General features: G+C 41.0%; 1 protein-coding gene across 1 annotated transcript in view; it reads left to right on the top strand.

Annotated features, from left to right (window-relative positions):
• Window positions 1-8,837: 8,837 nt before the first annotated feature.
• Window positions 8,838-13,536, top strand: part of LOC307018444 (neurobeachin-like) — a gene marked incomplete at its 3' end in the record, with an annotated part of 48,884 nt that continues 44,185 nt past the window's right edge. The window contains exon 1 of the mRNA XM_079648679.1: window positions 8,838-9,422. Within this exon, the coding sequence (XP_079504805.1) occupies window positions 9,120-9,422 (303 nt within the window). The 5' untranslated portion in view covers window positions 8,838-9,119. The remainder of the gene's footprint in view (window positions 9,423-13,536) is intronic.

Here is a 13,536-nt window from a genome sequence, read left to right as displayed (position 1 = left end):
CATTGTCTTCTGTGTAAATGTTCTGCAGTCTATGATTTTAACAGCAAATATATGTACATCGCACAAAATATGTTCCTTGTTATGTGCTCTTTAGTCCATTGAGTGGTGCTGTTGCCCCACTGGAGTCTGAAGGTCATGAAACACTGGTAAATGTTTTTTTTAAAGATAACTAGAGTGTATGAAGATCATCAGGGGGTTCTCTCTGTTGAGATGTTCCCCTTTCTCCCTCTGCGTCCTTCCAATGGATGGATGTTAGAAACTACCAGCTCGGAATCAATACTCAATCCCATTTGCCTAATTAGCTGTGTTAAATGGGAACAGAGGACAGTGAAGGTGTTTTAACACACACTATGCTCACCTAAAGATAGGTGTCTGCTGTTTTTAAACAACACTGAAATGAGTGAAATATTGCTTTAACTTCCACCTCATTAAACATGTCAGTGATTTTATCTAGAAAGTGGGGCACACTGTTACAGCTCCTGAATATCAATGATTGTCTGCACTGTGGGTGTACTCTAGTTCCAATACTCCATGGAGTCTGACAAATGAGAAACACCATGTTGCAAATTACACTTTGAAAAAAAAAGGATTACTGACAGGTTGAATCAAGCATTGACTTTTTTTCCCAACCAAATCCACTTAATCCCGGAGAGGTAGATTTTCTAAACAAATGTGGAAATTATGGAGATAAGGACTGTGCAAAAGAAAGTGAAATTTGATTTGACATTTCTGGCTCTTAATGTTCTGATACAATCGAGAGGGATTTATGAAATCCTCAATTTTGTTGTTTGTTTTTCAGACAGGGTGACCCTGCTAAAGGATTTGAGGGGGACCTCTTCTGGAAAAAAACAAGAAGCGCATGTCTATCCAACCTAGTCTCACGGCATTTCGTATTAATTAATTAAACATTCAAATTCAGACGATTTTACTATTGTCAGTTTCTATTTGGAATAAAGCCATGGATGTACAAACGAATCGCTGCAGTAGGCCTATACTCAATTGACACTGAAGAGAACTTGTATATTGTCGAGTTATAGTAGGCCTAAACCCCCTCTTATTTGTAAGCGGAGTCCTAGAAAAGTGTAAGTATCTTAATTTTAAGATGTGTTCTTAAGCCTGTGTTTTCAGAATTGACCCGAATAAAACCCGAAAATGATTAAATGCTAATCTCACAAGCCCAAAAGTAAAAATGGCTGCCAAGTCAAACTGAGTTTTCAAGAGTTTTATTCTATACCATTTAACAGGCCTAACATTTGAGGCTCGAAACCCTTTGAATATTAAAGGCTACAAAATGCCACTGACATAGTATGCTGCTACCCTTATGTCCCTTCACTCAAAATGTCCAACGCTCATGCCATTTTCAAACATGTTTTTAAATTGTAAGTTGTGCCTAACCAAATATTACTTTTGCTATTTGTAATGCCTTCTTTAATAGGTTAGTTCTTTTTGTTAGTGTATTTGTCTGGGTTATGTTAAAACATACTTCACTCGGCAAGATAGTTTCTTGTCTGTGTTGTTCAGAACATTGCATTACATTTAACAGGCCACCATAGTCGTTAATAGTTTGCTAATAAATATGTTGGTCTTTAAAAGAAACTCTTATGCACCATATTTTAAACATATCTTTTAATTAAGAAGGACTAGCTCAAATGGTTTAAATTAAATAGCACTTTAATGTGTGATTCCTGAATGCAGAACATATACTTGAGCAAACTTTTCTATAGACTTTAGATATCACAAAACAAATCCGTTTTTATCTTGCTCTCCTTTTATTGTCCTTGTGTTTCTCTTCTATCACAGATATTAGAAAATTATTGTAGGGGTAATTTTGACCTGGCCTTGCTTATGTAACTTTCTAATTAACAGACCAAAATAGCAGTTTTGGAAACAAGATATTTTATCTCCAATCATGAAAGAGAACAACAAGATTACAACTATCCGTAGAACATAATTTTGTCGTGGTAGACTTTGAATGTTTGTATTAATGTCGTTGCTCTTTATCTGCAACACATTCAAACTATAAAGCAGGGCAGGGAGACGGGGAGAAACAGATGTATCTCCTTTGAGAATGGCTAATCCACTGTCTTCTTTCAGACAACCATGATAAGGTCATTACTGAATCAATTATCCAATGAATGAATTATTGATGAGACCATGTTGCCAGTGGTGTGTACAGTCTTAAGTGTATGCTCTGGTATTGGCATACAATAGCCAAGAGTATGCACAGTTAAAAATTAGGGAAGCGTGTGTTTTAAACATTTTAAAAGAAGGGATATAAAAAAAACTGTCAGTTAATTTCAGTACAGGGTTGACAGCTGCAGCTTGTTAGTATTTAGATCTGTTTTTCAGCAAATGTGAATTCATCACTGCTGCACAGTCTGCTCCAGAGGAAAAAACAACCAAATGTTTTGCCATAATAAGCACAAATATCTGTGAAGATGTGGTACTTTGTTTTTAGTGTTACATATGTACTTGAGTTACCAAGGTCCCTGATCACATTTGTTACTGTCATAGCTGAGAAGTTGAGCATGACAATGGAACATTCTTTATAAACCTGTCTTTTAAAGCCTTGTTTGTATGGAGGTGTTACACCAGCATAGAAACCCCCAGTGAATGAAAAACTGGACACTTGAATACACATTTGGGGTTATTATAACTAAATGTGGACGAGGGCATATTCAGTGCTCTTCATGTTAATATTTTTAGTTAGAGTTGGTTTCTGAAAAAACACTGCATGCCAGCAGTGGACACTTTTATCCAAATTGCTTCTGTAGTGCGATAGATAACTGATTTGTCACAGCATTTGATGGAACCCTTTTTCACAGCAGGGGTAGATTTGGACTTGTTATGGCAGTAAAAGAACAAAGGGAACTAATAACATTGAGGAAGGCTCCTTTCCTTTTACTGAAGGTGAACCATATCAGTGATTCAGCATGCATAAAACGATGACCCTGGAACAAGAAAAAGCTAACAGAAATACAGCCATTATTCCGGTAACATCTGATTTTGGGACTGAATATGCTGCGAGAGAGGTCTGTTGGAGGTCGGAGCAAAATTGAGACCATTGCCTCAGAGTCTGTGCCTCTCGTGTATCACCGTTATTTGAGTTTATTATGCAACTGATTTAATTTGTTCAAATACAACTTTAATGTCCCCTTAATAGACATAAAAGTTAGTTCAACAGTATACAAAAAACATAAAATAACATTGAAAAGACTCATAACATAACATTGGCAGATATAATGAAACGGCAGATACAAAAGCAACACATTTCATTCTCAATAATCTTTACACAGCTATCTTTAAAAAGCCGCTTACTGCCGTTCTGAATATATATTTATGATCCTCTTACCATCTGGTTGAACACATGTTTTGTCTGTTGACTGAAAAATCCAGGTATCTCTGATTGTTTCTAGGAACTTTCACAATGTGCTATATATTTATAATTCAGTTGGAGTTTGTGTCTGGGCACCTGATGAATGAGTCCAATATTCACTCTCTTTTAGCTCTGTCTCCATCAATTCCTGAGGGAAATATCTCGCCCTTTAGCTGCTAAATACTCCCCTTTGTTCACCAGCTAGTTGAAAATGACTGCACACTGACATATACCCAATGTCCAGACCAGGGGGAGCTTCTGTATCAGAAAAGCCACGCTTTCCTTCAAGTTGCTTCTTGCTCTCATTGGCCACCTGGTGGCAACTCTAGTGGTTACAAAAGAAAGCGGATTGGATGCAAGTCTATCAGAAACTGTCTCTATTCTCACTTGATTAATACCTCAGTAAACATTTTTCTAATGAGTTTATGGTCTCAGTTGCTAGTCTTCTTTAGGTTCATTTAGGTAATTATGGTCCCATTTAAAATGAAATATGTGATAAAGCAGGGTATGCTTGTGAACATTTGATTGACAGGTCGCTACATCCATGTTTTCAGATCTTGGTGCTGTGAGTGATTTTGTCTTACAACTCAACCCTTTCACATTGTGTTTTCAGCTTACGAAAGTAGGATTACAATATTTAAGTTGCCTAAAAATATCTTGATCAGTTGTACTTTAATCCTCCCTACTGCTCCCTCTGCTTGTTCCAAAAAAAGATGACAAACTTGAGGCCTCAAATGGGTGATACGTCCACTTCGTACATACAATATGGTTCTCCTGATACCATATACACTACAATGCGTGTGTGTAAGGGCTTTAACTCTGTCCCTTTCTAATTCACTAATTAACCTAAACTAAACTTTGAATATGGAACACATTTTTGTTATACAGTTTAACAAAGATAGCTGTGAAGAACAACTCTCTTCCACTGCCTCTAAAGCTGTCACACTTTTGTATTGATTAAAATGTCCAAATAACTCATAGTAGATTCTGGTTGTGTTGTCCATATGATTATGCAGTAATTCAATGTGACATATTTGATATCTTTGGAAATCCTGAGTAGAATTTCTAATATGATGTTCTGAGGGTTGGAACAATGCTTGACGGCATCATAATTGACTCATCAGGGGGTTGAGGGTCTTGGGGTTGAAGAGATTGAGCCATACTGGATAATTGTCATAGAAGTTAGAAGGGCCGATGCAGCTAACAAGATGTTATTGTTCACTGTTCTCTAGGGTACACATTTTCAGAGCAGGTCTTGCAAACTCGATAGCCATCAGGGCCAAACACTGTACAGTGCATGAGCTTTCTTAACAAGCTGAGGGGCCTTTTTCATCTCAGCTGGGTTATTCAAGACCCCTAACCTTGTCAGAGTTCAGGAGCCTTGCATTTCTGGGCAGTCAAAGAGCCAAGACCTTAATCCCAGGTTGTGACCCCTGTCAAAGAACTGGCTCCTCCATCTCAGCCTTCCAGACCAAAGAGAGTGTTACTATAATAATAAATTAATAATACATTTAATTTATATAGCTCTTCTCATCTGCCAAGACAAATCTCGAAGCGCTTCACAACAAAGGACACAGATAGAATTTGAGAGATTAAACAAATAATGTTTGTATTAATAATAATAATAAAAATAAAAAATAAAAATAAAAAAGTCGGAGATAGCGATAACAATGGCAGTACTCCAGGTGTACTGCTGCCTCATTTTGGATAATGAAAATGAGGTTGGGGAAAGTTTGTCTATTCAAAATATTTACTATTGGGACATTTTGTTCCTTTCCATCCCTTATTTCTGTATCTTCCTTGATAAAGAAATAAAAGAAGCGTGTTTAAACCTTCATCACTGCACACTTCTGAGTTCATCCGGAGGGGCTTTGAAAGGGATTCATAAGAGCAAAGATGGTCTAATCTTCTTAAACTCACGAAGAAGTGTGTAATCCTTAAAACATGACAATGACCAATATTGAGGTTATGAGATTTTAGAAGGATGACATTATTTTCTCTTGCGCTCTTTCCTTCATACTGATGCAGAAGCACTCCTTTTATCTTTTAAACTTGAATAAGCTAGTGTCCTTTGAGGATTGTCTTCAGCAATTCCTCCAGTATAAGATTAACCGAGTGAATGCAACAGGGAATATGACCTGTTTGTTGAAAGCATTTAGTCCTAAGGTTGCGGAGGATCTAAGTAAAGGAGCCAATAAGAAAATCCGGTCATAATGCCCTCAGTGAGGATATAAATGATTTTAGACGAAAAGTGGATGGAAAAGAATTGTTAACATGGAGATATTTTTAACACCATTAATGTTGTTTCAATATAGCTTTCAAGATTGTAGTTGTATTGATCTCTGCACATTTTATTATTCATTCTGCCTCGCTTCAGTATACAGACAGTAAAGGACAAGAAAATTACACAAATTCCACTCTACCCTGTTGGGAAAATGAGATTTTGTTCAAAGGCAGAAAATATGTCTGAAAATAATTATTCGAAAGATAATTCAGCCACGGGGCTTTTGTGTATCTACTACAGTCTGTGTTTAAAAATCAATGATAATTGGTAAATTATAATTTGGAAACTGACAAAGTAAAGCATTCGATTCAACCCAGCTCGACTCATGCTGTTTTGATCAAATTGTTATTTTTGTAGAAAATCTCTTTGTTCACTAAATAACACAGCAGCTTAATTTGACACATTGCATGCAAACACACAGCAGGTTTTTCTGTTATACCGGCTCTGTAATATTTCTTTCTACCTCTATCAGTCTCTTTCTTGTAACACACGAACACGGACACACAGGAGTGCACATGGATGCACACCCAGGCACAGCAATCTTGATGATGACTAACATCCGTCTGTGAAAACAGGAAGTTATTACCTCTGTTTTCATGACTATCTGAGGTCATCCTTCCATACATCAACAGGTCTGCTTTTGTATTGTTCCTAATAGCATAGACAGAGATCTGGAAGCAGAATTGAAACATCTCAAATTAAAACCTTTACCCTGATACCCTGTTGCTCATAACAAGTGTGATGTCATTTTGATCATCAGTCATTCAAAGGATAACAGAAGACAGAAGAGACTTGTCAAACCAAATCTTAACAAAACCACGATGAGGAAAAGAAATAGCCATGAAATAAACAGCATTTTCTCCAGTATGCACTGCTCAAGCCCTCTCTGACAGACGTCACCTCTGCTGCTCTCTCTAAGCCTGATCCTCAGTGAGTCCCGGTCTCTTCTGAAGCTCCAGCTCTCTGATCATCGGCCCACACATGGCACAGGCTCTAAACCTCCACACATCTCTTCAAAAGTGCAGCGAAACAGAGAGGAAAATGACTGCCTGCCCAGAAGTACTGCACCTCTACTGAAGGTGAGGGAGGGGTAAGAATAGAACAATGTTAGCTCTTTTACCCAATCACCAGCCAGATCCCGGTTAAGACCTCTCTTTCTCCTAAAGAAGTCTTTTGTGGAATCATGACAAAGCTGCAGGAGCGGGCCTTTGTCTGAAAACAAAGGGGAGTGTGTTTGTGTGTGAGAGAGTGCTATTGTGTTTGTGTGTGTGTGTGTGTGTGTGTGTGTGTGTGTGTGTGTGTACATGTGCGCACCAGAGAGCAAGATAGCATGTGTTAGATTGGAATTGCTTCTATGAGTTTGAGAAAAGTGCGTAACAGATGCAAGCGTTATGTGCAAGTGTGCATATGACAGAGCAGAGTGCACGTTTGATTGTCTCCTTCATTTCCTTTGTGCTGTTTAAGTAAAAGAAAACAAATGATATGGCCCCTGCTCATCTGTAAGATCTTCAAATAATCTCAAATGTGCACCTGTGCCAAATGTGACTCGCTCACACACAGCCAGTAAATGGGACTCCCATGTCACCCCCTGCCAACGGTCAGTACCTCAAGAAAAAATGGGAAGCGAGACATCAAAGAGACTGGCGTCAATGCCGATATGAAAACACACTCAGACAGACGAATCAGCCTGTACAGTCGCTTTGCTAATGGGAATCCTACCCAGCAGCTGTGTCCTGTTGAAAGAACACATGGAGTGTGAAACAGGCTTATACAGGTAGTGAAGTAGCCTCGGTCTGTGCAGCCACCAGGGGATACTGTAGGTGTGTGAGTGAGCATGTGTGTGTGACAGACACCTGCTGGACCTTTGAGTCAACTAGCCTAGGATGAGAGCATGACAGTAAACATTTTATTAAGAAGGCATATGTCCGTGTGTGCTGGTAGTTTTCAGGCTGAAGGAAACCACATTTTGCTGAAAGTGCATTTCTGCCATACAAACATATTCTACATTAGTGCCTGTAAGAAACGATTTGTAGGACTAGGTTTGTTGGGGCAGTTTTTCTGTCAAATGTTGGACTACAATGTGAGTTATTGGCACGCCTCCTCTTCAACTCGTCAACTTCTGGACTCAGTCTATCACTCTGCCTTGAGATTTATTACCATTGATGTCTAGGTACCCATGATTGTATTTTATATGACAGGGTTTGATGGTCTTCTCTAAAGAGAAACATGATACTGATGATAATCTGTAATTTAATCTATAAAGCCCTTGCTGGAAAATTATAAAATGACCTTTAAGAATTGCTCACTCAGATGGGTTTTATCAGACAGGCTCAAACTGGCTCTGGCTTCTTGTTCAACAAGCTCTAAACTGTTTTTATATTATTATAGTTCACCAACAAAACACAGCACCTGCAAATAATCAATTTACCTTTTTTACATTTGAGAAATTTGATTTACATGACTGTATTTTACGTTTTAATTATTTGAATCTGCCTATCTACCCTTATTGTACAAGTTGAAATGGCTTTATTATTGAACTATTGCCCCTTCTCTGTTAGTAGCCTATATCTCTTTTATTGTTTTGCCTTTCCCTTCTTCGCTTAATAAGGGTCATGAGGAGGGTGAAGAAGAGAGGTGGTGATGTAAGAAGGTGTGTGCAAAAAGTGAAAATGACTGCAGAGAAGAGAGGTGAGGACATTGGAAAAAGAAGAGGAGAGGTGAGAAAGCACACAACAGCTCTCCTGAGATGAGTGTCAGGAGAGCGTACCTGTGACGCTTAATGAGGAAACAGAGGCACCAGAGTTAAACAGAGACAGCGAAAAGTGGGACAGATGGGTAGCTTCTGAATATATAAACAGCCTCTGTCTGGAAGCCAATCGTCCTAAATTGCAATCTGAATTTCTGTTAAAAGTATATATTGCTGTCCATTTATTTTTCTGTTTTCAGGTGTTCTTCACTATTCTAGATTAAAATCTCCAAAGCAAAAACATTCACACATAAAAAAACGATTTAAAAAACAAAAAACACCCAGTTGTTGAGGTGGTGCTTTGCTCTGTAGCCCATGCATGGATGGCTCCATGTTATTCTGCTTCAGCACCCTACCAGAAAGTTCCCCAGTGCGCATGTGTGGCTACAGCGCGCTGCCGCAAACAGGGGGCGTCAACATGGCGATCTCTCCTCGACGACCGCACTGACTGCAACCTGCCAATGAGAGAGAGACAGAGAGAGGAGAGAGAAAGAAGCGTAGGTTACCATTCTGTCAAACCTCCATCCCTTTCCCCCCCAGCCTTATGAATCCCTTCACATTTTCAGGAGGATAAGGTGAATTTTTTTTTAAACGTCGCGCTCCTTTTGTTTTTCCTGCGCAGTGGATGTTTTTTTGCAGCAGCAGCAGACGCTGGTAGAGCAGTTGTGAGAGACAACGGCGACCGCTCCTCTCCTCCCTGTTTCCAAGGGGAAATGTCGAGCGAGAAGCCGGTGTCAGTACCACCGGTCTCTGCTTCTTCGCTCACGGACACAGATTCCCATCCTCCGCCGGGCTCCTCCGTGCAGACGCCACAGCAGCAGTTCGCCGCGGGCGCTGGCTCCGGCGCCACCGGGGAAAGGATGGTGTCTTCAGCCGGTACTATGGTCCTCCCGGCCGGGGTGATCAACCCCGCTGTCCCGATCAGGAATATCCAGATGAAATTCGCCGTGTTGGTGGGCCTGATCCAGGTCGGGGAGGTTAGCAACAGGGACATCGTGGAGACAGTGCTGAACCTGGTGAGTGCAAACAGCACCAAACTGTAAGAAAACACAGAAAGGCAGCCATAGAGCACAGAGGAATCACGGTGTCCTAACCCGCTATGTTTTATTTACGATGCTTCACTCCCGTGGTTGTGTGGCTTTCAGAGGATGATGTCATTTGTTTGTTCGGAGGATGAATGTGGAGTTTTTCTTTTCTGCAGATAAAAAGATGCATACATAAGTCTGTGTGTTGGAGGATAAATAGGCTGAAGCTGAATTATTGTAAAACCCAGCGGATCTGAATGAAGCATGTGACCCCACCAAGGCATGAAGGGTAGTTTAATATCCAAGCATTGTTGACTAAAGGACCCGTTTGCGGTGCAACGAGCTACAGTAAACACATTTGCAGTCAAAGTAGTGAATAGGGCAAAGTGTATGTATACTGGCTTTTCTCCTGACCCCGATATGTACCCTGAAGTGATGCATAGGCAGGTAAACAGGCACAGGGCGAATCGTTACAACGTTGCGTACAACATCGAGACAAACTGGATTATTTTATTAAACTAAAGAGAGTAATCATGCAGTTTTATCGAGCTCCGAAACTAAATCAATCCATACCGGACAAAGGCCGACTAGCATTATGCTATCCATCGACATATGTGTGCATGAGAATGGCTTAAAATTATGCATAGGCCTATTGTTGAAGGCAGGCCACTGCATCGTGTGCGCAAAGCAGTGATGTATCTAGCTGTGAGACGGACAGGGCTTTATATTGCTGTGGCCCCAAGAGCGATAATTTTATCTATGGATCAGATACGTTGCCACCCCCTTCTATCTTTGCCCCTCCATCGGAGGTAGTGTCTGCGATGTTAGGCCTATCCTACACATAAGGATTTAATCCAGCTGGAGGTTTTAACATGACTGGTGTTTCCTGTTACGAAACATAGGCTATGAGAAAAATGCACAGCAGACGTAGGTCCGGAGGACTAATGCGTTAGGAGGATATAGGACGTGTGTGCTGCATGCTGCCAGGCTGTTTCCCTGCTCCATGCATCAGGCAATGGCGTGCACTGCATGATATTACATATCTGCCATGAGGAGGGGGGCTCTGAACAGTATTCACTCTCTTTTGAGGAGGAAGAAGAATAATGTAGATATAATGTATCACCTGATTTCAGTGCAGTGCTTTCTTGAGGTTGACAGGGTTTCATGTAGCCAGTGGCTTATTTACTCAATGGATGCTCGTGGCAGGACAGCCTACATCTCGGCTAAACCATTTCCTCTCATTCAGACGAGAGAGTCCAGATTCAGTTCGCCTCTCATCTCCCAATCGATTATTGGTACTACACAGAAGAGCAGGGGGGCTTTGCTGGCTCACTCCGACCTTGTCTCTTTCCCTTAGAACCCCCCTGGCTGCACACAGGCTGATAACCGTCCATCCTGTTCCTCTACCTCCTCCTTTACTCTGGAGGAGCTGAGGAGGGAGATGCTGCTTGCATAGACCGGCCTGGCAGGGCAGCGCCATGCATTTAAAAGCAGGTGGAGAGGAGGAGGCGGAGGAGGAGAGGGGGTTGAGGGAGGGTGGGGGAGGGAGGAGAAGAGCGAGAGTGGAGGAGGATGAGGTGGTAGGATGCTGCAGTGGCTATGTGCTCAGAAATCACCAGCTGATGCAGCGGAAGAGAAAAGGACTCTGGATTGGTCCACATCAGATCAGTGAAAGCTCATCAGAGCGTTCAACTGAAATGCACCCCCTTTTATAAGTACCTGCGTTAGACCCACACTTTATTTATGAATGCTGGGATGATGCATTAACACACAAAGGCCTGACACCCTGACACATTAAAGCACTATGTGTTGTCCATACCAAGCTTTACTTGCTAAATCCTGAATTGTACAATCAGTTGTGGTTGCGAGACTGCCAATAGCTAAGCCTGTTAGGGAATTCTCTTGCCCAGCTCCTTAATTAAAAGAGTTGAAACAAAGAGGTGTGGAGGCAGGAACCTCAGTGGTCATGCTGCTGGTACAATGAGTCCACTGTGACCCAAGAGCTGATCCATTATTCCAGTCAATGTGGGAGACCACGGCAGCCACATTCACCGTCCACTTTGGCTGTATTGATCAGATCCCACTGCGGCTTGGGTGAACAGATGGCTTGCCGGCTGAATCAGATATGCTCCCTTCTCTATACGGCATGATGCTGGCCTTTTGCCGTGTGATGAACTGTCTCTAGAAAGAAAGAAAGAGGAGAGAGAAGACAATAATAATCAACTCTACCCAGAACACTGGCTGTACTGATGCTGATACAGCGGCAAAACACTGATCATCACTGCTGCCAATAACACAGAGCATGTTGTAGATGGTACATGCCGTGCACACATGCAATATAGAAACACTTACATTGTGTGTGTGTGTGTGGGCTGCTTGTGGCTAGGTGCTCAGTTATTATCATCAACAAGGCATCACAGTTGTCAAGGCAACAATGCTCTTTGACTGCCTGCCTCCAGACGCTCGACCACCTGGTGTTGCTTTCCACTTCCGGAACTTCTGTCACAGCCTTTCTCTCTATATCTCTCACGCTCTTTCTTTGTCTCTCCACCCCCCAATATGAGCTCATGTCTCATGGTTTGAAGACGTCTAGTGTTAAACTGCCACCACAAGCTAAACACCATTGGAATACTAAGATTTACAATCGGTAAGAGCAAACTCTGAGTGAGATCATCTGTGAATTGGCCTGGTTTATGTATAATCTTCTGTTTTAGGTGATAAGCCACCAGGCATTTTAACGCTCCTTGCTCATTCGAGTCTCTGCATCTCTACTGAAGGGATGAACTAGATATTCCCTACGTTTGTGTGAAAAGCACGTTGGAACTGACTACAAAATCTCCCATAAATGTTCAGCTGGGGTACGCCATGGACGCACCGTTTATATTGAGCCTCTCATTCATATTTTCTTTCCCTTTTTAAATGTGTCACTCTGAATTGAAGTATAGGATGTATTTAAAGCCTATATGGTCCATCAATTATAAATCTAAGGGGTCATTAGATGATAAACCGGACTGGGGAGATAAACAAACTCGTTTTGCACTTGAAAATGTGCCCCTAAAATATCCAGTTTTCCAGAATATTCCTCTGTTGACCGATATAATTCACGACATTCAATAGGACAGTATACATGCATTATGTTGGATCCATTTACTTGTTGTATCCTCCCCTTAGAAGTCACTGCTTCCTTTCCCGCCCTACACTGGCTGTTCTATAGATTGAAACCTCCCATTTTTTGTTAATGGTACACCACTTCTACCCCAGGCTGTGTTTATTCGCTTTGACTATGTTGGGATGTTATATATTTGAAGAAGCCAGGTAAGGAGGAATGTTTGTTGACAGAAGGGGGAGAGGGCTGACATGTAATCCACCTGAACTGTCCCATCATATCTTTATTTGAAGAATTGAGAGATATATTTTCAAAATGCATCTACAGGCAGATCTGTCAGTCTTGCCTTAGTGCGACACCAGCAGTGCTTATTTATAGACAGCTTTATTTAGTTGTTAAGCTTTTTTTGGGATCAAAATGGAGAGTTTGTCTAGATAGAAAAAGATTGGTGACACTCTCTCTAACTCTTGCTGTTCTTTGCTTTGTATTTCCCTTTCACCTTCCTTATTGGTTAGATGCAATTTCTTCTGGCAATGTCAATCCCCACCTGAGCCCCCTTTAGAGCTCCCATCGATGGTCTGTTTGCAAACACCTAATTATTTACTATTACTTCAATCACCAAGGTCACCTGATTCCGAGACCACAGCCAGCAGTCTGACACACCAAAAAAAAAAAACCTCCACTCATTTTCACATGTCGGCATTCAGACACAATTGCAGACACACACACACACACACACACACACACACATACAGTGGCACAACCTTTTTCTACCTAATTATGTTTTTCTTTTTTGAAGGCCATACACTCTTTGAAATAAAAATGAAGAAAAGAGGGAAAGAAAATGAGGTCAGCATTCGAAAAAAAATGTGATTCAATGTTTTGTGTTTACACTGCTTGATTCTACCTCAAGTGCAGTGACACACAGTGGCATGCTGAATAATACTTCACAGCTCTTTTGAAGGGATAGGACATCTTATTTAAAATCTTATTATTTGA

The sequence above is a fragment of the Notothenia rossii genome, assembly GCF_949606895.1.
Source record: "Notothenia rossii genome assembly, chromosome: 9".
NCBI lineage: Eukaryota > Metazoa > Chordata > Actinopteri > Perciformes > Nototheniidae > Notothenia > Notothenia rossii.
Note: the sequence above shows the minus strand (reverse complement) of the source record. Positions and strands in the feature narration are given on the sequence as shown.